Raw genomic sequence first — 27,700 nt, 5'->3', positions numbered from 1 at the left:
AAAAAACTTCAATACAGTTATAGCTTATTTTAAAATAGACTACGATAAATTTGTCTAACAAATATGTAAACACTACAATATGATATTCAAAGATAAGTAAACAACCAGCTACCCATGGCATAACCCAAGACATTCACCAAGTATCCATTAAAAATGCCTCATTTTTTTTTCAAAGATGTACGCAAAATCGCAAATACATGGGAAGTTAGGACTTGCGAGTTTGAGAGTTTAACAGAAAAAAGATCGAATATTTTTTTCCCCCTTCTGTTTGCTGAGTGTATGAACAATTAAGGTTCGATAAATTAAGTCCCGCGGTTATAAAGCAGGCATGCATGTACTAACCCTGATTCTAATGCAGTGCCAAACATGTACTAAAAACCCCTGATTCTGGAGCAGTGCCATGGTTCACGTTACAAAATAATTTTGCTTTTTTACAGGAAAAATAAAGGGCAAAAAAAGCCTGATTAACTGAGCTACCTTCACCCTGACAATGAATGCCACAGCTTACTTTTTATGTAGGTTTTTGCACAAATGACAAATAACCTCCAACACTGTAAAATCGAAGCTAAACCAAGATTATCCAAGGGGCCTCGTAGCTGAACTATTAACGAGCTAAACTCTGCTTCCATTTGACTGTTCATGAAAAGCTCCAAAGCAGAGATAGACAAATGAACGAACCGTATCCCAACATCCTATGGAAATCAGTTCTCCATTTGAGTTAGAAATACTGGCACGCTTGGGAAGAGTTTAAGGTCTTAGTCAATCGATTTCCCCCTCCTCTACATCGTTTGCTGCTGAATCTGTAGCATTTTGTGGGGCCTCAACCTCCTCCTCCTCTTCATCATCATCTTTTCTGTATAACCCAAGTTGTTCCAAGGGGTTGCTATTTCCCCTGAATCTGAAACTACCCAGACCGCCATTTTGAGAATCATTTGGGCTGGTATCGCCCATAAAACTAGACAGATCATCAGGGGGAGCAGCACTGAGCATCTCAAGATCCTCCATGAACTGACAATTTTCATTGATATCCACTGTTTTTTCCATCTGTATGATGCCAAAAAGATCATGTGATTGAACATAAAAATACAGGAATTTTCAGAGCTAAATGAATTAGAATTGGAAAATATTAAATTTTCAGTTATGACATGCTAGGCACTGTGTCATATAGTATATGCAGCAAAGACATAATGCTCTGTTTGGATACCTGAATTTTTTTTTTTTTTTTTTTTTTTTTTTTTTTTTTGAATAGACCTGAATTTCATTTGAAATTCTGGAATTGGGTTAATTATAGTGTTTGGATGAGTTGGAATTTGAAATCTGAATTTAGCCCAAATTCTGAAATATTTAAGAAAACTTCATAAAACTAAAAATTTGAAATAATGAGTCAAAACATGTCATTTGGAATTCCCAACCTAAACCAGCCCCAATACTCAAACACCTATTGTATATACTTAATACTAGTTCATCCCTTTCATCAAATCCTTTCCTTCATGATGATGAAAATATTTATGTTCGTCAAAAGCTCGTCAAGTTCGTCAAACATTTATCGCACTATCATCAACTTTCTTTCTCTCTCCTCCATTGAGCAGTCTCTATCTTTCCTCCACCACCTTCGCCTTTAATGACGGCGGCTTCGACGACGGGTTAATGAAATCGTCAGATCCTATGTATATCAGTGGGTTTGGGGCTACAAAATCTCAAGTCTTGATATGATTAACCATTTTTTTGGATAAGAAGTGAGTAGAAGATTTTCGGAATTGATGATGATGAAGGTTATTGTTTTGATTATTGAAAAATTGAGGAGTTTTACACACTAGTTATTAGTTAAATTTATTTGTTATTAAAATTCTAAAGTATTGCCAAACACAATGGATACTTTGAAATTCTGGATTTAAAATTACTGTTTTCCCAAAAAAGTAATTTGGAATTGAAAGCAAGGATTTAAATTTGAAATATAGAATTTGAAATGAAATTATTGTTTCCAAACACTGCCTAAGAGATTTCACAATTGTAAGCATAAGATATCTACTACAGGTCAATATTTAATCAGACATGACAACTATGCAAACCCTTAATGGTGATAAGCCTCCAACAAAACAGGATGTAGGAAGTAGAACTTTTTCAAGTGATTCAAGTTCTTTTGGTCCACAACTAAATGCATCAAAGCATAAATTTTCAACATGCTACCATGTACCATATGATCATCGTACCTTCTGCAAAGCAAGACGTGCAGCCTCCCTCTCCAATTCCCTCTTCCTTTTGGCTTCCGCCGCAGCTTCTGCTTCAGCCTTCTTTCTTGCCTCTTCTGCAGCCCTGGCCTCTGCTTGTAGTCTAGCCTTTTCTGATTGACATAAACAAGACAGTTACCTATCATGACATAATTAAGACTGAAAGGCCACAGGCCCAAAGCTAGATAAAACCAGTAAGGCAAGCTCAAAATATAAGGAATAGTGTCAAACCTTCTCTTTGCCTTCTCTCAAGCTCTTCCCTTTCCAACCGCAATTTCTCTGGATCACGCTTTTCACCCTGTATAAAGTAGCATATCACAATATATGACACCAAGCACAACAGAACCACAAAAAAATAAACTAAAGCAAAGCATTCATGGCACCTTTTCAAGAGTCTTCTCTTGAGCTTTGAGGATTGTATCAGCAAATCGGCTCCTCAGTAAAGCAGCACGGTATAGCTTATCCGGGGAGACTTGCCTCTCAGATGGAGCACTCTCCCCTAACACGTTACAGCTCAAGGGGTAAGACAGCAACTCAAACTAACAGCACACTCTTCTGATCATGATTTATTTTCATGCTTACCCTCTTTATGACCATCCACCTCAATTGACAGAGGCTTAGTCTGGGAACTTTGTTCAACTTGGCTCAAGCTGCTCCTAGATTCTGTACCACATAAAATCAAGACTTCAGAATAAGATAAAAATAAGAGCTGAATAAAAATTAAAAAAAAATTGTAATGCACAATTAACTGCAAAGGGCATCATATCCATAAGCTTGTACTCTATTTCTATCAAAGGAACATATGCAAGCTTGTAGCAACTCACGGTTTATCCCAGCTTCTTGATCAATGTCACTTCGATTCTGGTCTGCATTTTCGTTGGCATTCGCAGTTGGCTACCAATGATGCAAATAGACATAAGTACACCAAAACATATTTCACTACAATTTCCCTTTTGTTTTTTTTTTTTTTTTTTTTTTTGGGGGGGGGGGGGGGGGTGTTGTATTTTATGACATTAAGAAATATGATGACAAGGAATTGATGATATAAGAAGAAACAATCACAGAACTCATCATAACATACAAGAATAGTTGTTACAAATGTACCTGCAGCTTGTTACCCGGAGGTAAAGCTTTTGCGCCTTCAGATTCACTACTAGAACTGCCTGAATCTGAATCTGAAAATCAATGAAGCAAACACATTAACGTGGGCGAGAGTATCATATACAAAAAATTTTATCACTTAAGTAAAAAGGGTAAAGTGCCAAAGGCAAAATTTTGACAGTAAGTTAAAAGATAGAATACGCTAAGAATGACAATAGCTAACAGAAGCAAAATATCAGTTTCCCACACAATAGTAGAAGCTAAAAATATGGGTCGCTCATTGCATCATCTTCACCAGTTCTCAACAAATCATGAAGCACCAATAGATATGGTTGTGAGCTTGTGACTGCCCCCACTACATGTGAGTTTTCTTAACGATATAGAAGGCTTTACAAATTACTGAAACCATATAGTCTCTTAACTTGAACATACACAAGAGAGCCACCCACGAGCAGCTACCATATAAAAATAAAATCACCAATAAAACTCGCTGCCAAACAATATATCAGAAATCAATTTTGGAAAAAGACTAAGCACAAGTTGGGCAACAACTTCACCTTGTTGAGTGCTTATATAAAAAGAATTTAGAATTAGCTGGTGTCTGTATGCTTCTAAAACAGGAATACACAATGCTTCTTTTGACAGAGATTTCACCAGCAAGGTCCTTCATAATTTGCTTTTATAAAAATCATATATATAATTCCTCTCATCAATTATATTTTAGAACCATAAGAGTTTTTTAGGAAAAGCTCCGGGTTTCTTAAATTGAACAACTGAATCTTAAGAAACCAAACAACAGCACAACCACTGGTGAGAAAGCTAGGCCTATAAAAGGCCTAAATATTTTTCTTAGGCTACATCTCTCACAAATCAATAATACCTCTCATTATTAATCAGATATGACTATATGAGACTTAGCAGCATTACGCTTGTCTCTCATTCCTCAAACCCAAGCCAAAGCTGGTCTTGTTTTCTCCACCAGATAATAATCTGAGTCCAGTGTATGTCACTAAAAATTCAATCTTTAGAACACGAAAAAAGCTTATACCTGGTTCTGTTGAAAATTTGGAAAGCATTGAATAAAAATATCAATTGTGTGCAATTACACATTAACTAAAAGGCAATAGACATCTACAAAGAGGGTGCCCTAGCTTGGACATATCTCTTGGAAGAAGGAGCATGAAGTTCATAATTATGGATACATTCAATACTCCCAAATAAAAATAAAAAAGCTCATAATTATGGATGTATTCAATACTCCCAAATAAAAAATTAAAAAAAAATTGAAATAAAAGAAAAAAGAAACTATCCATGGTCAATTTCATGACAAAAAAATAATGATTTCAAGATAAATCCATCAGTGAATACTAATATAAAACTATGAACTTTACGTAACTTTCTCAATTCCGTACTCCTCGGGCAAGGTCTCTGGCTTAATCCCATATTATCAAGAATGGTCCAGTAAAACTTCAAAAAAAAAAAAAAAAAAAAAAAAAAAAAAAAAAAAAAGAAGAAGAAGAAAATAGAAAGAAAAAAACCAACCCTTCCTCATCCTTAGGTGTGTGTCCTTTTTCTCTTGTCTCATATGTAAGCCCTAGGATCCCACCGTCTTAAAGAACTTCAACTCTTTCAAAACACACGAGTTAGGTCTCATGAGGAAGCTTGCTAGACTGTTTCCCGTATAGTACGGAATACGGATGGAAAAAAGTGTGGGTACAATTTCTCAAAGGCAAAGAGAGACGTGTACAAAGGAACCACTTAACATGATATCAATCCAAAGGAAATCCATACACACCAGGCACAAGACAAAGCTTAGAAGTCAGAAGTACACATAAACTCACCAACACAACCATATTTCAAATTTTGAAACTTGAAAGTAAAGCTAGGAGCACAAATTTAACTCGTTCTTCGAAGAGAGATACATAAGCTATCTCCTTCCACAATCAACCACAGCTACGACGTACTAAAAAATAGATATGCTTCCCGAACAATGATTGATTAACCCTATCACAATTGCACATGATAACTCAATTGATGGGCCGGTATTTCACAACCCATTAATTATTCAAGGTTTATTGCCAAAATTATCCACAGCAGCTTTCTGCTTCAGAAAATCAGAACCCACAGGACATGGGTCAAGCTAATTTAAAGTTCATCAGCAAGCCAATTCAAAAATTCCAGCAATAGAAAATTCAGGATTGTACATCCCTATTAGATCAAGAAGAAATCTGTAGGGTAAACTGCTAAAGTACTTCACAGATTGTCAATGTCATCGCATTCAACAACCAAATAAAAGTAACCATCCAATTAACGTCAGTCAAACTTAACCATCATTGTGTCCATGTCAAAACATGGTATCTCCCAGCATGATCATTAAATCAAGAGTACAAGTCGGGAAGATTAGCGTATGTTCTGTTTCACTGGTCTAATAATGAGTTAATGACAGGGTATTTCTGCTAAAAATGACAATCCAAAACAAAATGCATCCATACGTTCCATGGTACATGAGTCAGCACTTTCAGCTATGGTCAATTAGTGGTTCTAATGTTAAACATCATACTAAAATGTTAGCAGGATAGCAACAAAGAGCTAATTATTAGTTTCTACTATTGCTTAGGAATAACATAAACATAAAGTTAAAACAATAACCCTCCCAACCCCCCAAAAAACACACACACACATCACACCTTTCTAATCTTCCACCCAACACTCACTAGATCCATCAGCATTAGTCATTCCAACAAAATCCAGATAAATCTACTCATATCTAGAAGCAATATTGATACACCAACCACACTTCACATCTCATTGCTCTTCCTTAATTGCCTTTAATTCTGATGCTTCCCCAAAACTACCGCAGATTTTTCTATACAAAGTCCACTGCAAGCTTGAGGGACATTAACCAAACCAAACTCTCAAAAGGTTGATAAGAAATTAAGAATAAGATGGAGTGCTATGCTGATACCAAAAATCCTAATCGTGGCTTATCACAATTGAAATCATATAAATTCCTCAAATAAGATATCAGATAGAAAAATCTAGACTTTGAATCTACTGAGGCTCTATCCTAATTACTGTGGTCCCAATTCAGCATTTGTACCTAATTAAAATTAAACTAGACATATTTAGCAGTTACATATGCACAGAGCCAAACACAACAAAATAGTACAAAAACATGCTCAGATCAGAAGAAATATATTAGTTTCCACACATATCACTTAGGCATTGCCCATTCGATACATGAACAAATACAAACACAGTACAATTTCTTGAAGAAGATCACTGGCCAGCAACATCCACGATGGCATATAATGATAAGCAAATTGAAAGCGTTTCTTGTTGAGAGATTTTAACAATGTACAGAAGGTAAACATTGATCAACTCATATACCAGTAATTCAGTAACCTGCACATCTGATAAAAGCTTCTAAATCATTGCCACACTGGCACAGTGACCCTCCTAGATTTCCAAGGAAGTAATGATAAATGCAAAGAAGCTACCAGCATGAATTTTGAAGATAACTGCCCAACACATGAAACATATTAAAGGGGTATTTGGTTTAAGTGATTGACACATTGGAATAGAGCAGGCACCATTCTAATAATTAAATGATTGATTGAGCAGTATCTGCCATGGAACCTCATAGCAGTGGTATCAAACTCCATTCCAACCCCCTACAATCATACCCACCTCACCCCTATGACTCTAAATCCATTCCACTCTAAGTATAATCCCATTTAAGTTTCAAACCAAACAATTTAGCAAGGTAAGGTATTAGTTCCCAATCTATTCCATTCCAGAACCAAATGAAACCATCACAAGGCAACAATATCTAGATATAACTCCACTCTTCCCCCACACTACATCCCCACATACTCACATAGACACAGTGACATGAAAACATTTCCCAAAAAGAAGGAAGAAGGTGGACAAAAGACGTGCATTAAATTATGGAATGCAAAGCAAGCATTAGCAATGACAAAAATGAGTCCACCTCACACATGGATATATAAATATCACATTCCCATATTCAGAATATAGTACAATTATTTTAGTATCCTATAACTAAGTCCAAATTATACTAACTCTTTTCTGAAATATTTTGGAACTTTATGTTACTAAGTCCAAATTATACTACCTCCTTTCTGAAAGATTTTGAACTACGTTTTTCGTCCATTTCAAAAAAAAATTAACATTTTAACTTTATTCCAATCTTGGCAAACCCCTTTTAGGTTTTATTCTTTTCACCTCATTCTTATTACTTGTTCATATAATCGGACCACACCTAGAAAAATCCAAATCAAATCAAACAATATCATAAACATTATAACTCTGACCGAAGACGAGACCAAACTAGAACTTTAAAAATTCAAATAAGGACCCCTTAAATATGGTGAAGAGAACAAATCCTCATTACCTTAACCCTTTTAACCTATAATATTTACATTGTTTCACTCATTCTCTCTTACTTCACCGACCTTTTTTGTATACCCACTCACCTTTTAGATCATACACCATTTTTCTTTCACCCATTTACCACATCAACTTCTCTTTCCAATTGCATTAATTATTATGCAAACAATAAATGTAAATTTTTTTATAGGAGGTAGTATTATGTTACCCGTAAATTAGAAGCTAGAATTATACATAATCAAGAAAAGCCATTTTACTACTTTTGTTGATAAGCATTTCATATACTCATACATCTTAAGGTTATCATTCCTCTAAGACATAGTCATTTGCAATCACTAAATTTTTAGATAAAATTTTGTTTGTTTGGTCGGAAGCTGACCTACCTTGGACCCTAAATAGCTACATCCGCAAATTCCAAGTGTAAGAAAACAATGACTTAAGAGAGAGGATTTAGAGAAGAATAATTAAATTTTGTACAAAAGCAATAATTAAAAGTGAGCAATTCCTAGCAACATTAGCATTAAACTAAATCAAAATGAATTGAAGAAGGTATCAATGGTAACATAATAGATCTCCAACTGCCCTAGACTCATCTTCTACAATGCCATTTTAAGATTTCCCAATTTTATCTTCTACTAACCTACTTTGGAAAAAGGCTCCCCATACCCCTGCTAATATAAAGTGTATCCTAATTTCTCTTACTAGTTCTCTCTCCATCACATCAACCAGTTTCTCCCAAAATTCCAACACGTTTTCTTACTACCTTTTATCACTCTGTACATCTTGTCATTTAGCACACATTTAACTACTTTAAAGGCCACCTGACTAGTTTTCTTAATGTATGTGGAAAAGCCTAAAATAAATAAATTAGATTTAGAAAAAAGGATTGAGTAGGTCAAGAATATGGTTATAAATACAATGCAAGCATAAACAAAGCCATGAAGGCTTGCTGGTTTTAGCCAAATAATTCTATGGGCATATGGGATAGTACAGCCTTTCATATCTGTCAATAATATACAATAAAGAGCTCTTGCAAAGGAATCAAAGCAAAAAAAGTTAACTAAAGGACCAACCACTAGATGATGAACCTGAGTCACTGCTGGAACTGGTTGGACTACTGCATCTATTGTTCTTATTGGCTGTATCTTTCTCTGTCTCTACTGGAGGGATGCTTGAAATAGGATGATCACTACCTCCAATATCAATTTCCTCATCAACTGCATCATTGCCTGAGACATGAACCATCCGGAGCAACAAATAAAGTAATTAAATAGTTAAACAAAGGACTCACTCCTATATTAGCATTTTATCCAAGTATCCTTCTAAATAAATCAGAAATACCTTTTCCAGCTTGAATAGATGAATTGCTAAACCCGGATTCATTATGTAACTGTAACAAAGAGAGGAAATCAAGAAAGAAATCATATAAACATCGCAGTTGTTACACAGAATGCACAAAAAGTCACAGTGTTTTAATCAGATGCTCATAACTGTCATAAGTCACAAACACATGACAGGGGGAGAGAAACTAGGAGTAAGCTCTTTCCAAAAAAAGAAAAAAATAGTAAATAAAGAATTTGAACCCATAAATAGGATACAGCATAAAGAAGTACCTCCATTTCGCAGGGCTCAGCCCTTGCCTCGATCTTCTTTTTCTCCAACAGGAAGTCATCTAACAATTTTCGTAGCTTAAATAGCACATCATCACTGAGAGCATCAATATCAATCTCAATCTCCTCCTCACCATCTTGCCCATCAGCAGAACTATTTGCTTTCAAGAATTCGATTATAGTATCTGGCAATTCAGTAATTAATGCCTCTAATTCCGTGCTCAATTTATGTTTCTCATCAACTGTAATGGCCTTCTTAATAGGCTCTGGCTTCCCTACATATCCCACAGGAGCAACCTTCTTTTTCTTAGAAGGTGGAATATGATGGGCTGTTGGTTCATTCCGTATGGGGGCATTTAAGTGAGAAGGCAATACCTGAGCATCTGTATTGGTTGGGACCTTTTTCTCAATTGCTCTCCACCTCTGCTCAAAAGATTTACTAAGTGCATTGGCCATGAAATTAACATCATTTCCAGGTGGATTGTATGTCAACGCATTTGAAAAAGTAAGCCTAACATCTGATGCAAAGCCCAATGGATTAGTGTATTCCCCTCTAGATAACTTGTTTTTGATTGTACTAAAATCCATGGGATGCTTTATCACAGTATAATAATCAGGAATATTTAGCTTGACAACATCAACAGGTTCATTAAAAACCCAACCATACTGATGTCCCATCAACCAACTCAAGAGGTTTTCGCATCGCTTCATCAGCATAGGGTTAGCTGTATTTACTGATGTGACTTGCTTTGGAGGATCAATTTGTTTAGAAAACCCCTTTTTCACACGAGCCCCATTACGACCTACAGACTGTTTCTTCCCCTGAACTGGATGCTCAGGCCGTCTCAGAGGATTCTCGAGTGGAGGCCTCTTCTGCCCATCACTACAACTACGAATGTCACTCGCTGGTGATAAAACAGCAGCACTCGTACTAAACGATGCAACTCTCCTCTGTAAAATCCGAATCTCTTCAAGCTCCCTCCTCAACCGAACCTCCAAATCCTTCCTTTCTAATCTCGACATCTTTGAAAATGACAAAACTTGCATAGGAACCCCAAACTGATCATGACTATCCCCATTTAAACTGATACGCTTCCTCTTTGGAGAACACGAATCCTCAGAAAGCGTCATCTCCGTGTCTACCCGACCCGAACTCCCAAAACCCTCCGACTCGGCCGTGGTTTCCACAGCATGCCGATACTCAGGACCGTCCCTAATCCAGGGCATGACGGGCGGGCGCCCTGGACCCATGGAAAACATGTCCATTTTCATTTTTTTCATAATTTTGACCTAACATTAAAGGGTTATATAATCAAAATCCTGCAACACATTAGCAACCAGATTTGACTCAAATTATCAAATTCGGCTCGAAAAATCGCCCTAAATTCTTCTCGCTTAAATTCATATCAAAATTCTAGCAACGAAATCAATCATTATAATTTTTAATAACTTCACCAATCATAATCAATAGTTCAATTATTCACCTTGGAAGAACCCTAAATTGACTATACTGAAAAATTAAATTGAATTAAAATTCAAGATTGTGAATTTATAATTATTCGATTAATAATGAAAAGAAAAAAGAGAAATCTTACCTCAGAAGCTGCTTCAATGGAGGAAATAGAGCTCAGAAGCCGCTTCAATGGAGAATTCAGAGTTCGCTTCAATGGAGGAGAGAGAGAAAAGGGAGAGGGGTGTAGCGACGCAGCGGAAAACGGAGTCGTTTTTATTCAATAACAGTTGTTATACTCTTCACAAATAATAGGGGTATTTTCGTAATAAAGGAGTGAAATTTATTAGCATAAAAAGTGAAAAGGAAAAAAGAAAAAGTAAAGGAAAAAAATAGGTAGAGAAAATTAAGGAAAGACAGTGTTAAATTTGGTTTTGAAGTAGGGAAACTAATCGATGAAGATGGAAAATTTCTTTTGATTAAAAATTTTTGACTCTTTGACATATGTTAAATACCCTCTGAATCTTGTGTAATGCGGGTATATATAAATTTCAGTGTAACACGGTTAATTTGTGATTTTAATTTTAGTTTAATGTGTAATAATATAACTAATATATAATAGTTAAACTTTTAGCCAGACCAGGAGACAACGACAAATAACATTCCAACTTTACTTAGAATTTATTTGAATAGATTTTTGAACAAGATAAAAGGTTGGATAGATTTGGTAGGATAAAAAGTTATTTAAGAGTTTTATTTTCAATAAAATTTGGATAGATTTAATTAGTAGGATAAAAAAGTTATTTTAGAGTTTTATTTACGATAAAACTTTTGATTTAGAATTTTATTTTCTATAACGTACCAATATTTCTATAATCATGCTACTTGCGTCACTTTCAATACCAACCCAAACTCTTTCTTAAAACCACCCACATCTTTAAGAGCGGTATTACTAGATTTTTTATTTTACAAGTATGATTTTCAAGTGATTATTATTCCATGGGTAGATTTGAAATACCAAATATATTTTAGATAAAAAAAAAAGTATTAAAGTTCAGTAAACACCTCGAGCATCGTACGGGACACAAAACTAGTTTCTTATAAATTCGTAATTACATATTATAAAGGCTTATATGATTAACTTAATACATTATAAGTTTTTTTTGTAAAATAAAATTTATTATTAGAAAAATAATAACATATGTAGTATAAAGAGTAAGGTCTTGCATTGTTTAGTTCACCTTATTTTTACTTATTTCAGAAAAAAATAAGATCAGATCAGATTTGAAAAAATAAGTTTAGACTAGATTAGATCAGAAAAAATAAGTTCATAATAGATCATTGTTTTATGTGTAGTGTTTTATCGCTGTTTATCTTTCATTCTGTAATGAAAAAATATATGAAAATTACATATTAATAAAATACACGTTATTACGAATCTAACAAGACCCCACTTGATATATTTTTTCCTTATAGATTATCGTACACTTAAGGTCTAAGTTTAATTAAATCAGACAATCAGATCATATCACACCAGACCAAATCACATAAGATCACATCAGACAGACCAAATCAAACAAGCAAAAATAAGGTGATTCAAACAATAAGGCCTAAATTTAAACATTTTTTTTTTATAACTTTAACCCATCTTACTGTAAATTAATGTACATCCGATCCGCCTAGAGAATTTGTGTTTCACTTTCTACACAAGTTCAATAGCTTTTTTTTTTTTTAAACAAAAGTTCAATAACTAAACCTAGATAGCTCTTACACTCATCAATTAACAAACATTCATTCAAAATTGATTTTTTTAGGAAAATTTGAATTTTGCTACCACCAAAACACCTTGTTTTGACTTTTGTTACCTATCTAAAATTTATTTTATTTTGCTACCTCCAAAAGTTACAAAATATAGGTTTTGCTTAGGGGTGTAAATGAACTGAGCCAATCAATAATCTACTCGGGTTCGTGCTCAGTTGAAGCTCGTCCATGTCTGTTTACCTAATAAACTAGGTTAAAATCCTGTGCAATCATGGTTATTAAATATTTTTGACAATAATGTTACAAAATATAAAGTATAAAAGATATTCAAAAATATTTCATTTGGATATAGATGGAATATGATTGTTAAACTGGAAAGAAAATACATAAGGTATAATAGTTTACTTAAAGATTTTGCAAAAAAAAAAAAAAAAAAAAAAAAAAAAAAAAAAGGAAAAAGGCGAAAACAAATTTCACAAGGTAATGACAAGTGTCATGGAAAGATCTGCTTTTAGTATATATAGGTAATGAGCCAATTTTGAACAAATTTTGAAACTCTTTTATTAAGCGAGCTTGAACACGAACATGGATATGGTTTGCTTGTTCAGAATCTTCAAATAAGTTCATGAACTCGTTTATTTATGTTCATGAACATCTCATTTATTTATGTTTCATGAATTATTGATTTATTCACATCTGTTAATTTAATTCTTAAGTTTATAATTAAGATTTAATTATTATGCTACTTTTGAGATTTTCAAATGTCAAAAGTACAAATAAAGCTCGTTTATTATTAAGTTCGTTCATGAAACACTCATCTATCAACTCATTTAACAAAAGAGTTGTTCGTGAACATATATTGTACTATATGAACCAAGCTTGAACATATTTTTGAGCTCGCTTGAAAGCTTAGATTATGCTCGGACTCGGCTAAGTTAAATTAACTTAACATAAACAAGGTAGTACCATTTAACAGAATCCATTAGGGTTCTGTTAAGTGGGGCTCATAATTATCTCATCAAATAATGATTTAATTTATTAAGAAAAAAAAAAAAAGGGAAAACTTGCCTAGAATTATCCAACCTTTGCCTCATTCGCCCAAAATAATCCCACATTTCGACTATTTTATAATAATCCGACATTTATATCTCTTCCACTTTAAATGGTCCTAATCGGTCATCTAATCTATTATTACATGTTACTAGACACGTGTCAGCCTACTGTCAAAAAAAATTAAAAATAAATAAATAAACATAAAATAAATTAATAAAAACAGAAAAATAAAATAATATAAAAATAAAAAAAGACCCCAAACCCATATTCCGGCAGCCCCTGCCACCGGCCCCCACTCAATTCCGGCCACCATCTCCCTTCCCCTCCCCTTTTTGATTCCGGCCACTACCTCCCCTACCCGACCCACCCACCCACCGAAACCACCCCCTTCTTTAAACTCCACATTATTTTCTCTCTTTAATATAATTCTCCCTTCACTCGGTCATTTCATCAAACACCTTCGTGCAACTCGACTAATCATGTAATACCCCATATTTTCATACGTATTTTCTATTTATTTAATTAAGAATTATTTTATAAAAAGGGCATTATAGTAAAATCATTATTTGGAGCCAAAATAATATTTGAATTTTGGCATCAAATATAAATATTTAATCATTTGAATAATTAATTATTTTCGGATTTCTAAATTAATAATATAGGTTTAATTATCTTTTTTTTAAGGTCGGTCCATACTTTATTATACTAACTATTTCAAGAGAAATATCTAATGTACACTATGTATTTAACTAATTTTGATATTATCTAAATATTTATTTATTCAATTATTTTATTATAATTTTCGTTTTTATTTATAAAAAAAAATGTGAACGTTAGTTATCATGTTTTTAAGAGTGATTTTATCACCTTAGTTTGTCAATAATTATATAACTTAACCTCTAATTCTCTATCTCATTTTGTTCCTATCTTCCTTCTCCCAATCATATGTGTATCCATTTAATTTTTCTTATCTTTTAACCAACCTATTAATCTAGACCAAATGTTACTAAAATTCATTCAACAAACGTAAATTTATCATGTTCTTATTCTAATCTCATTCCACCTTAAGCTCTATCCTTTCTACACCCTCAACACTATAAATAGACCCTTAATTCTTCCCACTTATTCACACAAATTCTCTATTTTTCTTCTCCTCTTTTTACACAAATCATCGCGTTTATCTTTGAAGCCAATTTTCGGGTATTTTTGGTCAGTTTTGGGGTATTGATGTTTCACAAAATATTGTTCCTCTCAAAAAATTAAATCCTTGAGGTTAGGCTCAAGAATCACCCAATTCTGAGTTATATCGAAGGAGTTATAGCCTCTACAAGTTCTGCCTATTCTTTCCAATGCAAATCCAATTCTTCTCTTTTCCTTGGTTTCTTATATTTTCTTATTGTCTTCTCTTATTCAACTATTATTATTATTATTATTATTATTATTATTATTATTATTATTATTATTATTATTATTATTATTATTATTATTATTATTATTATTGTTATTATTATGGTGGATTTATAAATAATTATTATGAGTAGTTTTAATTATATAAAATCAGATTTTTAATAATATTTATGTTGAAAGATTCATGTACATATAGTTGGGAGGTTTTAATTTAATTATTTGTGATTATTTGTTAACCTTATATTGATTAAGGTTATATTTATTTGTAGGGTGTGTTCAATCAAGGTTCTTGAGGTTCTTTTTGTGTGAAAGATCAAGGTACGTTTAGGTGGCTAGATACCTTTGAAAGTAATTGGTTTGAATAACATGTTGTACATGATTTGATTGGTGATTGAATTAAATTGATTTTGAAATAAATTATGTTTGAAGGTATTTATTTTAATAAAAGTATTTGAATGATTGATTTTTAAATCATGTTTTGAACGGTTTGGATTACTTATCGTGTTTAAATAATATTGGGAACTATTGGATATTAAAAGGATTTATTGAACCATTGAATTATTATTAATGCTTTATAAGCATGTTAGTAATCTCACTATGCGGATTTGGTTTATTGATAAGGCCTTGGACTTTGTATGACCAGGTCTTTCCTCAAGAATAGCCTTGTAATATAAGGAGACTAGCTTGGGGGGTGTGCACACTTGGGTGAGGAATTGGATTAAAAGGAATTGGTTCTTAATAAAGGAATTGGTTTTATTAACTATTATTTTGAATATTGAATTATTGGAATCAGTTTTGGAATAATGAGTTTTGAATTTATTGGATTAATTATTGGAATTGGTTTTAAAAGCATGTTTGCAAATAAATTGAGTTTACACTATCTTGCACTTATCATACTTAGCATATTTTGCTAATCCGTATTTCTTATTTGTTTTGGTTCGCCCTGTTTACCGTAATGGTAAGCACTGTTAACTATTTTCAGGTGGAGTCATGAATGAGCATATAGGAGTCCAGGGATTTGCTTCACCTAGTTTAGGAATGTTGGTCTTGTCTTTATTTTTGAGCACTCATTACAATGTTACTATTTTTTATAAGTATTAATAAAAGAAAATTGAATTTCCGCTGCAAGTTTTGTAGTTGAGTTAAGTACTTTGAGTAGCCTTGCATAATCACGCGGCAGTAATACGCCCAAGTCTATCTCTACGGTATAATTATACGTATTATGCTAGTATTTCCGTAGAGGGAGATTGGGGGTGTTACAAATCAACTTTGTTTACCTTACATCAATGACGAACTTCACCTTCAACTCAAAACCACAACTAATGATACACCACCTTCAACTTCATCTTCTCAATTTCTTTTTGGGATAACTCAATCCTTATCCCAAATCAACAACAAACGAAAGAGAGAAAAATAACAAAGACCCGATTTACAGAGGAGTAAGAAAACGAGAATGGGTATCCAAAAAACGAGAACCCGGGAAAAAAAAATCTCGAATATGGCTTGGTATGTACATTTAACACATCAGAAACGACGACGTGTGCTCACGACGTTGTTGTACTTTGCATATATCAAAGTTGACTCAACAATTCTCCACTTCCCTAAACTCGCTAACTCATTCTCTTGACGTGTTTGTGTCGAAATCACCGCATGATGTTCAAGTTGTTGTCGCTTTAGACGCCAGGATAGAGTGATGGTTTCTTTGGGTGGGCTAGGTAGGGAAGGTGGTTTCGATGGTGGGTCTGCCGGAGAAGGGTGGCCGTGGGTTTTTTTTTTTCAATATTTTTTTTTAATTATCTTTGATTAATTTTTCTATAATTTTTTTTAAAAATATTTTGACCAAAGACGTGATGACACGTTGGGAAACAATGTCATGGTAACCTATTTACCCGGTTTCAAGTCACTTGGAACCATTGAGAGCGGATTAGATATAAAGGTCGGATTATTATAAATTAATCGAAATGTGTGATTATTTTGAGCGGATAAGGCAAAGGTCAGTTTATTCCGGGCAATTGTGTTTTTTAAAATGAAAATTTTAAAATTCCAACCACTCCTCCCCCTCCTTATCAGCCACCCCCCTCTCCCCGTGCCGGCTGCTGAGGCCCGAACAATCACCCGGTGCAGGTGACCCACGTAGCCCCTTGGCTGCCCCCACGTTACTGCAATTGAAATTTTTTCCTCTTTTCGAAACCCTAATCACTTCAATTGTGATTCAGCTTTAATCAAAATCTTCCAAATTCCAATGATTTGCTTCGATTCCACAATCCCGATCACCAAAAAAAATTAATGAAATAGGAGAATATTGTAGGTTCAAGCTCAATGTTTTTTACCAAATGGTAGCTGCTTCTCATATAATAGTATGGATCGGAGTAGGAGTACTACGTATTAAAAGGTCCAATCTCTCTCCATTTTTTCCCCTGTTTCTTTTTCTTTAGTAAATTAATTACAGAACATATGGCTAATAGTGAAAGTATTCAAGCTAAAGGAAATGGAAATTAATACAAAAATAAATTTTGATGGTCAGTTGGAATTGAAGAAGGATCCAGGGGTATGAATAAAAAAAAATTCTCGTCCCTTGGTGTGAAGCTTGAAGTTGAATTTATATGGCAAGGATGATGTGGAGGAGATCTGTGGGGGAAAGTGGAGGGATTGGTAGGGGATGGGGTCACCAGCGTTGGGGGATTGTTTGGGCGCTGGTAGCCGGCACGGCCGCACGACTGTTGAGGAGGGGTGGCTGATATATAGGGAGGGGGAGAAGTGACTGGGATTTTTTTTAATTAATTTTTGTAAGTTTTTTTTTAATAAATTAATTATTATTTAATGAGATAATGACCACACTTAACGAAACTTTAACGATTCTGTTTTAGCGATTAATATATATATATATATATATATATATATATATATATATATATATATATATATATATATATATATATATATATATATATATAGGGTCGGGATCCGGTGAGAACCACCCTTTATGTGAGAACCCACACCTTATGTGAGAACAAATCTCAGCCGCTAGATTAGATGAAATCCAACTGCTGAGATTATAAGCATGCCTACAAGCTAACTTTCAGCATCTAATTTATCTCTCCCCTCTATTATGTCTGCAATTCAAAGCTCATCAATGGCGATTTACTTATCAATGGCGATTCACTGAGTATGCTCTTCTTTCGGCAAATTTCAGCGGTTTCTTTCTGCAATTTTCAACGGTTTCTTTTTGCAAATTTCAACGGTCGCAATTTCATCCACCATTGAGGTTTGTTCGTAATTTTAATTTTGAATTGCATGTTAATCTGAATATTCAATATATTTTGATTTTACATCTCTGAAAAATTTGGAATTGCATGTTAATTTTCGAATTGAATTACATGTTAATTTTCGAATTACATTAATCGAATTGAATGTTTAATTGCATCAATTATTTGATTGAATTGAATCAATTATTTAGGTTTGATTAATTTGATAGAAATTTTAATAATATCAGATTAAACTTTATAGTGATTGAATCAATTATTTATGTTCTTATTTTCAATCAAATTCAAAATGAGCAAATAAATTAAAATGAGCAAACCTAAATATGTATAATAGAACAAAGTGGATATGAAATGAGCAAAGTGGATATGGAATGAGCAAAGTCATATAAAAATGAGCAAATTGAACTTTGTTGTTATTATGTTCTTATTTTCAATCAAATTCAAAATGAGCAAATAAATTAAAATGAGCAAACCTAAATATGTATAATAGAACATTTAAAATGAGGTAACTACAATTAAAATGAGCAAATATTAATGACATTCATAAGTAATTCAAGGATCTATAAGTTTTGCAAATATTAGCTTGTAAAAACACTAAGTATACAGAATTGTGTATGTATGTGTGTGTGTGTGTGTGAGAGAGAGTGTGTGTGTGTGTGTGAGTGAGTGTAACAGTGTGTCTGTGTGTGAGTGTGAGTGTGAGTGTGAGTGTGAGTGTAAGTGTGATTGAGTGTAAGAGTTTATATATGTGGGCATTGAATTGCATGTTCATTTGACAAATGAGCAAACCTATCCCCCCCCTGCCCCCTCCTCTTTCTGCTTGCAATTCTGATTTCAGAAACTGATTTCACTTATAATTATAGATTATGAAATTATTGAGTGTGTGTGTGTGTGTGTTTGTGTGTGTGTAAGTGTGTATCTATGTCTGTGTGTGTGTAAGTTTGTTTAAGAATCAGATTTCAGTTCTAATTATTAAGAGTGTATGTGTGTGTTTAAGTGTGTTTAAGGAGGTGCATATTCACAAATGATGAGCAACAACGAACAAGTTGAGAATGAATCAAGTACCATCACAAATGTGCCAACTACTCCTACAATAGTAGTTTCTCCTAAAGTAGCACCTTTGATCACTCCTGGAGGAACAAAAGAATGGCATCCAATATGCCCCAATGAGTTGAAACCAGCTATAGGGATGAAGTTTAATAATCTTGAAGAGGGCCTTGAATTTTAATAATCAATACAAGGAAGTCTACAACTAAAAGACAAAGAAGAAGCAAAGAATTAAAATATCAGTATATCTTGTGCAATAAGGAAGGATACAAAGAAAAAAGAAAGACTACTGTAGAAAAAGATTTAAATAACAAGGAAGGGGAAAACAATGAAGAAAAATCTTCAATCAAAAGGAAGAGACTCGTTACTCGTGTTGGGTGCAAGGCACATATTGTCCTAAAGCATTGTGATGATAACACATTCATAGTGACAAAATTTCATGAGGGACATACTCATGCACTTTATACACCTAGCTGCAATCTATTCCAAAAAGAAGGAAGGAAAATGAACATTTTACACAAAAAAATAATTGTGAATAATTCTAAGGTAACACTTTCAAATTCTCTTATGTTTCATGAATTCTATGTATGTTCTAATAAAAGTTGTTAGCTCATTTGACAAATGAGCAAATAATTTTTTGCTCATTTGTCAAATGAGCATTGAATTGTTTCATGAATTCTCTTATGTTTCATGAATTCTCTGTATGTTCTAATAAAAGCTGTTTGCTCATTTGACAAATGGGCAAATAATTTTTTTCTCATTTGACAAATGAGCATTGAATTGTTTGCTCATTTTAAAAATGAGCATTGAATTATTTGCTCATGTGACAAACTGTTTTGTTCTTTAAATAGGTGAATATTGGTCCCGTTACAACTTTTCGAATGATGAAGGAAATTGTTGGAGGATATGAAAACATTGGTGCATCTAAGGAAGATTTCAAAAATTTTCATAGAGATTTAAAAGCATACATTCAAGGAAGCGATGCTCAAATGTTCGTGGATAACTTTACCAACAAAAAGCTAATGTGGAGCGCTTTTTTCTTTGATTTTGAGATGGATGAAGATTATTGTCTTTGTAGAGCATTGTGGGCAGACCCCCTTTGTAAAAAGAGTTATGCTCTATTTGGTGATATGGTATCCTTTGATACCACATACCAAACCAATAGGTAATTCATTTATGTGTTATTACTAGTTTTGCTGAAATTAATGACTTTGTTTTAAATAAAATTAGTTTAATTGCTCATTACTTCTATGTGAAAATTGAATATCCCCATAAGTCTAATATTCTTTGATAAGAGTATGTATATGGGCATTGAATTACATGTTCATTTGACAAATGAGCATTGAATTGTTTGCTCATTTGACAAATGAGCATTGAATTGTTTGCTCATTTCACAAATGAGCATTGAGTTATTTGCTCATATGACAAATGAGCATTCAATTATTTGCACATTTGACAAAAGAGCAAAGAATTGTTTGCTTATTTCACAAATAAGCATTGAGTTATTTGCTCATTTGACAAATGAGCAATTGATTATTTGATAATATTTCAAATGAGTATTAAATTATTTGATCATTTAAACTATATTTTGTATGTGTAAACAGGTACAATATGGTGTTTACTCCATTTACAGGCGTTGACCATCATAAGAATTGCATTAATTTTGCTGTTGGTTTCATAGCAAAGGAAGATATCGTGTCATTTGAATGGCTGTTCAGATCATTCCTCAAGGCAATGGGTGGGAATGAACCTAATTGTATGATCACAGATCAGGATCCAGCAATGAAAATTGCTATTAAAAGTGTGTTTAAGAAGACTGAACATCGGTTCTGTATGTGGCACATAATGAAAAAGTTACCAGATAAGGTGGAGAAATCAATCATGCAAGAAGAAACTGGTTTCCTAAAAAAATTATGTGCTTGCGTTTGGCACCTTGAAATTGAACCTGCTGAGTTTGAAGAAAGGTGGAACAAGGTGATGATTGAATACCACTTGGAACAACATGAATGGTTAGGTTATATGTACAAGATAAGAGACAAGTGGATTCCGGCCTATTTCAGAGATGTGTTCCTTGGAGGAATAATGCGTACAACATTAAGATCCGAAAGTGAAAACAACTTTTTCTACTCCTTTATCAATCCTCATGTGTCACTTGTTGAGTTTTACTTGAGATATGAAGCTGCAATTGATGCCCAGAGACACACTCAAGGTCAGAATGATAATGATTCAAAGCACAAATATCCTGAGTGCAAAACACCACTAGGGATAGAATAGCATGCCTCACATTTATATACTAACTCTGTGTTTTATGAATTTCAATACGAGGTTGAAATTGCTTGTTTTTCTTGTGGTGTTGATGAATTGAAGAAAGAAAATGAATTGGAAGTTGCAACAGTAAGTGAAGGAAATCGGACTAGAACATTTGATGTTGTGTTTAATCCAACTAACTATGACACCACATGTTCTTGCAAGCTATTTTATAGGCAAGGAATTCCATGTAGACATATGATTTGGGTTTGGAAAGCAAAAAGGTTTGAAACCATTCCCGGGCAGTATATGCTACACAGGTGGACTACTATGGCATTAAAGAAACCTATTTTTGACTTGGGAGGAAACCTGTTGGAGCAATGTGCTAATATAATAGACAAGAAAAAATTGTTAAATGATTTATGGTCAGAGATACACACTTGTGTAAGTTTGGCAGAAGGCAAAGATGAAGATATTCAAGACCTTGTGATAAATCTTCAAGGAATAAGAAAGGATTTGGAAGCAAAGAGGATTGCAAGAAATAATGAAACAACAGCTGGAAGTGCAAAAAACAAAGAGCAAGACATTGAGCTATTGATTGGAGCTAGTGTGCTAACTGAAATAATTGTCAAACCTCCAAAAGTTTCAAAGAATAAAGGGACTGGAGTTCATGTATCAAATGAAGAGACATCAAAAAAGAAAGCGACTGAGACTGATGTGTCAAATGTTGAAACAAGAGGTAGAAGTGCAAAAAGGCTTAAGGGAGAAAAAGAAAAGGCTGTAGAACAAAACCAAAAAAAGAAGAGATTATGTAGAGGTTGTGGTGAATTGAGTCATCATGATATTAGAAATTGTCCAAAAAAAGTGTAATGGTACTTTTATATACATATAAGATTTTGTTGAATTTTTATATTTAATAATATATTATTAATTTTGTACTAATCATAGTTTAATGCTTTGCAATATTGTTGAATTGTAAATAGAACATATTCAAATGAGTGACTAAATATTTGTTCATTTCTCAAATGAGCAATAATTCCTTGCTCATTAATCAAATGAGCAAATAATTATTTGCTCATTTGGTAAGTGAGCAAATTAGCTATTATATGAACTTGGAACAATTACACTCTTGTTTCATCTCCAAGTCCAAAATCAGCTCTCCTTGGGTCAAATGAGCAAACATATCTTTTCTCAATCATCAAATGAGCAATTAATTCCTTGCTCACTTAGCAAATAATCAAAAAAGGTAAAAGCTCATTTCTTAAATGAGAAAAAATAGTTGCTCATTTGTGAAATGAGCAAACATTTCTTTATTCATTTATCAAATGAGCAAGAAATTCTTTGAACATTTCTCAAATGAGCAATAATTCCTTGCTCATTAATCAAATGAGCAAATAGTTAACTACTCATTTTGTCAAATGAGCAAATAATTATTTGCTCATTTGGCAAGTGAGCAAATTAGCTATTATATGAACTTGGAACAATTGCACTCTTGTTTCATCTCCCAGTCCAAAATCAGCTCTCCTTGGGTCAAATGAGCAAACATATCTTTTCTTAATCATCAAATGAGCAAGTAATTCCTTGCTCACTTAGCAAATAATCAAAAAAGGTAAAAGCTCATTTCTTAAATGAGCAAAAATAGTTGCTCATTTGTGAAGTGAGCAAACATTTCTTTATTCATTTATCAAATGAGCAAGAAATTCTTTGAACATTTATCAAATGAGCAAGAATTCATTGATCTATCATTTAATGAGCAAACATCTGTTTGCTCATTGTTTGCTCATTTAACAAATGAACGAATATTTCAAATGAACACTGGATGTATATAACAAGGTATGTGAAGTAAAAACAAAAAAAAAATTGAATTTTAATTCAAATATAATCATCACTATAGTAAAAAAGGGTAGGCTTCTATTGAGAAAATCTGTTTATAAATCAGTTTTACATCATTCAAAGACTACTTAAAAGTAGATAAAATCTTAATTTACCCAATTCCCTAAACCAAAAAAGACAAATCATCACTACTAACTATTTAATTCCCTAACATTCAGCTTTCTTCAGTCTTTTGCTCTTTCTTCCTTGAACTTTTTCTTCTTCAGGCTCTTCTTTTTCAGCATTTTCTTCTTTGTCAGCAACAGAAACTTTACTTTGCTTTTTCTTCTTCTGAGCAATTTCTTTAACAGATTGAATAGTGTTCACTTCACTTGTAATTATTCCCAGGGTGTACTTTTCACGAAGTTTAGTCAAGATTATCAGCTGCAAAACAAATAACATAATCAAACCCTATACAATTAAGGAGATTTCAATAACATGAGCAAACATGTAAAAGTAACACCACAAGTTGCAGTTGTAACTTGTAAGGCAATGGCCTACGGTATTGCTAGATTAATGGACCATAGACCTCAAAATAAAAGTAAACATTTGATAGGAATCCTTGCTCATTTATGAAATGAACAAGTAAATCCTTGCTCATTTGTCAAATGAGCAAACATTTCTTTGCTCATTTGATAAATGAGCAAGTAATTTCTTGCTCATTTAGCAAATAATCAAAAAGTTAATTGCTCATTTCTTAAATGAGCAAAGAATTAGTTGCTCATTTGTGAAATGAGCAAACATTTCTTTGTTCATTTATGAAATGAACAAGTAAATCCTTGCTCATTTGTCAAATGAGCAAATAATTTCTTGCTCATTTAGCAAATAATCAAAAAGTTAATTGCTCATTTCTCAAATGAGCAAAGAATTAGTTGCTCATTTGTGAAATGAGCTAACATTTCTTTGTTCATTTATGAAATGAACAAGTAAATCCTTGCTCATTTGTCAAATGAGCAAATAATTTCTTGCTCATTTAGCAAATAATCAAAAAGTTAATTGCTCATTTCTCAAATGAGCAAAGAATTAGTTGCTCATTTGTGAAATGAGCAAACATTTCTTTAAAGTAAGCAAATAGACCAAAACATCTTATTATTAATGAGACTAATCTAAAAAACTTACATTATTTTTCTTCAAACCAGGATCCCACTTTGCACAACCCATGTATGTTTCCATGAGTCTCATCACTGCAACTCCACAATGCAAATGATTTTTATCCGAAGACTTCCATGAACCATTAATCACAGAAATTTCCATCCGCTTGATATCATTTGCCAAAATAGAACTCTGTACATTTCCTTCACATTGAATAAAGTTTGAAAAAGCAGTTCTCTGAAAATTAAAACATCAAATAAGCAAACATAATAAAATCTGATCATTCAAGTAAAAGAAACAAACATAATGTGAATAAAGATTAACTTTTAAGCCATACCAAATGTTTTAAAAGCTGTTTATGATCTCCAGCATCTTCGTTATAATCAAAAAGCTCGATATTACCATTTAGTGTGGTAGTGTTAAAACATACCAAATAGTAATGATCTTCTTCATAAACTGGGAAGAAAAAAAGTTGAATATCCTTGTGTGGTACAAGTGATTTTATGTACAAATTCTCAGCAACCTCAAAAAACATCTTATTCCGATGGGCAACAGAATCTATCTCATAGTGAATAAGACAGTCCTACATGTTAAAGAAAAAAAAATTAATTACAACAAAAAAACAAAATAATTCAATAAAACAAAATAAATGAAAGAATTTGAACTTACGGTAGCACTAAGGTCAAAAAAGAAACGAGCAGGAGAATTTGGATCTCTAAACTGCTCATTATAATTCAGAATGCTACACCAAGCATTAATGATCTCTGTATCAACTTTATATTTATTATAAAGATTCTCAAGATGTACTCTCAAAATTTCAAGACCATTCTCTCCATTAAATACTAGTTCACTGCATAAAAAGAATAAAGAAAGTTAGTATGTCTAAAACAAATGGAAGTTAATGTACAAGATAATAAATTCTATAGATAAAAAAAATACTTACAAACGATTTTTATCATCAGCAAACATTGCCTTCAAGACACTCATCTGAACTGGTGATAATGGATTGTAAATTATCATAATGTGGGACTTAAAAGGTGATCTAAGAAGCACTGATGGCTGAGGTTTGCGTTTCTTTGGAATAGAACTCTTCTTTTCAGTATCACCTTTTCTCTTATGCACAATTAAAGCTTCTTGAGCATCAGAAATGAGATCTTGAGGATTAGCAATCAGAGCATCACCAACAGCTTGAGAAGCATCAGCAACAGAAGCACCAACTTGTGCACTGACAGAAGCAACTACAGGTTCAGTAGGCGCATTGCTAGGGGGAGAATCAGTTTCTTAAGAAAAGACTCCTAAACTGAATGTAGGAGTTCCAGATTCTTTGGCAAGTGAACGTCCTGAAGCAGATTTGAAACTTGAATCTCCAATTTTTTTGAACACATTTTCAGCAGCCCTATCTGAACATCCAACATCTGGGATACAACTTGCTATCTGAACACTTTCAGAAGCAATCTTAGTAACATCAATGGGTTCCGATTCATTTGGATGAACAACCATTGCATTGATTGAAGATTCAGCATGCTTTTTGTTGCTTGAAATCTCAGAAAACCTATCCCAAGCTTCAATTACTGCTGGATCTTGCCAATACCCTTCATCTTGGCTAAATGAAAGAGTATTATCTTCAGTCAAAGTTTTGGAGCTCATCTTATACTCATCACAAATGCCCATGGCATCTTCCTTCAACTTTTGTATCTTCTCGTTGTTTGGAAAATACTTGATGGCAGTTTCATGTTTTTGACTGAAATGCATGTATGCCAAGACCAGGTTTGTAGATGCTGTTGCAAGCTCCATAAGGCATTTCTGTAAAAAAAAAAATAAAAATAAAAAAATACATAAATAAGATAAATATAAATGAGAAGAGTAAATATGAAATGAGCAAAGTGGAAATGAAATGAGCAAAGTGGATATGGAATGAGCAAAGTCATATAAAAATGAGCAAATTGAACTTTATATGAGCATTGAAGTTTTTGCTCATTTGACAAATGAACAAAAAATTAATATTGGTTTCCAGAAAACTCATATAAATACCTTCTTTGGATCTTGTTCACTTTCTTCATTTTTTGTACGAATTGGATCAGATTGTTCCTAAAGACAAACAAACAAAAAAAGAAAGTTAGAACAAGTTTGAAAGCAAATATCTTAACAAATATAAACCAATCTTACTTATAACACATAACCAATTGCATAATTTGCTCATCTGTCAAATGAGCAAAAAATTATTTGCTCATTTCAAATATGAGCAAGTAATTGCTTACTCATTAAACAAATGAGCAAAAATTTAGTTGGTCATTTCCAAAAAGAACATAGAATATTACAGTATATATGGTTACCTTATTGGCAATTACTTGAGTTTCCACTTCAAAAGGAATGAATTTTTCCTAAATAAAAAACAAAAAAGTTAAAAAAAGTAGGATAAAAAGGAAAAGAATAAAACAGAAAATTATAGTTAAACACCATTTTAGGCTGTATCATGCTAAAAGAACCAGCATCAAGCTTTTTAGCACGAATATTTCCAAGCCTCCCTTTAAAGAGTTCCAATTTCTCACGTGTTGACAGCATAGCTGTTGTCCACCCTTTCAAGATTGGAATTTCACGTGCAGCTCGAACTTCCTCAAGTACAAATTGATCAACATATAATAACTACAAACAAGTAAGAAAAGAAAAATTAGTAATTAAAAATAAAAAATAAGTAAGAAATACTACATTAAAAATAAACAAAAATTAAAGTAATACCATAAGAAACAATAAAGACCCAGGAAAAGAACGAGTTGGACGTTCTTCCCATAAAAGCTTGCCCTTCACGAGAGAATCAAGGATATACTTTGACCAATTCAAGTCCTTGATTTTATCAACATCAGAAAGAAATGTAAGAATATCAGAATTAATATTCATGTTTTGTTTCCCTGACAAAAAAATGAGCAAAACAAAAGAGAAATGAGCAGATAGAAATTTAAGTGAGAAAAATAAAATAGAAATGAGCAAACTAAATTGAAAATGAGCAAATTGAAAGTAAAATGAGCATAATAAAAATAAGAAGACTACCATCCATCAGTGTAGACACACAAAGAACTACAAAGTTCCGTTTGAACATAGCACCAGCTGACTTATGCTCCTTCAAAAACTCTTTAAGCTCCCCTATTTTGATAGAGAGTG

At 33.0% G+C, this 27,700-nt stretch overlaps 2 protein-coding genes across 4 annotated transcripts; both read right to left on the bottom strand.

The window, feature by feature from the left end:
* Positions 1-229: 229 nt before the first annotated feature.
* On the bottom strand, positions 230-11,100 carry LOC145599499 (transcription factor GTE10-like). 3 transcript variants are annotated; one of them, XM_081655875.1, is made up of 11 exons: positions 10,948-11,100; positions 9,356-10,642; positions 9,084-9,132; positions 8,816-8,971; positions 3,333-3,403; positions 3,053-3,122; positions 2,811-2,891; positions 2,612-2,727; positions 2,460-2,526; positions 2,211-2,341; positions 230-1,044 (listed from the first exon to the last, which is right to left on the bottom strand). In XM_081655875.1, the coding sequence occupies exons 2-11, from the start codon at positions 10,631-10,633 to the stop codon at positions 760-762; spliced, it is 2,304 nt and encodes a 767-aa protein (XP_081512001.1). In that variant the 5' UTR covers positions 10,634-10,642; positions 10,948-11,100; the 3' UTR covers positions 230-759. The 3 variants fall into 3 exon arrangements, with proteins under 3 accessions (XP_081512001.1, XP_081511995.1, XP_081512005.1); XM_081655869.1 differs by having other exon boundaries at positions 9,356-10,672; positions 10,948-11,099; XM_081655879.1 differs by having other exon boundaries at positions 8,831-8,971; positions 9,356-10,672; positions 10,948-11,099.
* Positions 11,101-23,384: 12,284 nt separating this feature from the next.
* LOC145586532 (uncharacterized) lies at positions 23,385-25,381 on the bottom strand. The gene is made up of 3 exons (XM_081643394.1): positions 24,882-25,381; positions 24,572-24,781; positions 23,385-23,836 (listed from the first exon to the last, which is right to left on the bottom strand). The coding sequence occupies exons 1-3, from the start codon at positions 25,077-25,079 to the stop codon at positions 23,621-23,623; spliced, it is 624 nt and encodes a 207-aa protein (XP_081499520.1). The 5' UTR covers positions 25,080-25,381; the 3' UTR covers positions 23,385-23,620.
* Between the last annotated feature and the right edge of the window lie 2,319 nt (positions 25,382-27,700).

This window comes from Chenopodium album, chromosome 2 (genome assembly GCF_948465745.1).
Source record: "Chenopodium album chromosome 2, dcCheAlbu1.1, whole genome shotgun sequence".
In the NCBI taxonomy this organism is placed as follows: domain Eukaryota; kingdom Viridiplantae; phylum Streptophyta; class Magnoliopsida; order Caryophyllales; family Amaranthaceae; genus Chenopodium; species Chenopodium album.
This window is presented reverse-complemented; position numbering and strand designations above follow the sequence as displayed.

What these genes read in the sequence shown, in the direction of transcription:
- LOC145599499 (XM_081655875.1), bottom strand. Translation starts at nt 10,633, where the DNA reads ATGAAAAAAATGAAAATGGACATGTTTTCCATGGGTCCAGGGCGCCCG. An exon ending in CTCCGGGTAACAAGCTGCAG is followed by an intron (nt 3,123 to 3,332) that starts GTACATTTGTAA and finishes CATCATTGGTAG; the next exon opens with CCAACTGCGAATGCCAACGA. An exon ending in CACGTCTTGCTTTGCAGAAG is followed by an intron (nt 1,045 to 2,210) that starts GTACGATGATCA and finishes GGCATCATACAG; the next exon opens with ATGGAAAAAACAGTGGATAT.
- LOC145586532 (XM_081643394.1), bottom strand. Translation starts at nt 25,079, where the DNA reads ATGTTTTTTGAGGTTGCTGAGAATTTGTACATAAAATCACTTGTACCA. An exon ending in AACAGCTTTTAAAACATTTG is followed by an intron (nt 24,782 to 24,881) that starts GTATGGCTTAAA and finishes TTTAATTTTCAG; the next exon opens with AGAACTGCTTTTTCAAACTT. An exon ending in CTGGTTTGAAGAAAAATAAT is followed by an intron (nt 23,837 to 24,571) that starts GTAAGTTTTTTA and finishes TTTGTTTTGCAG; the next exon opens with CTGATAATCTTGACTAAACT.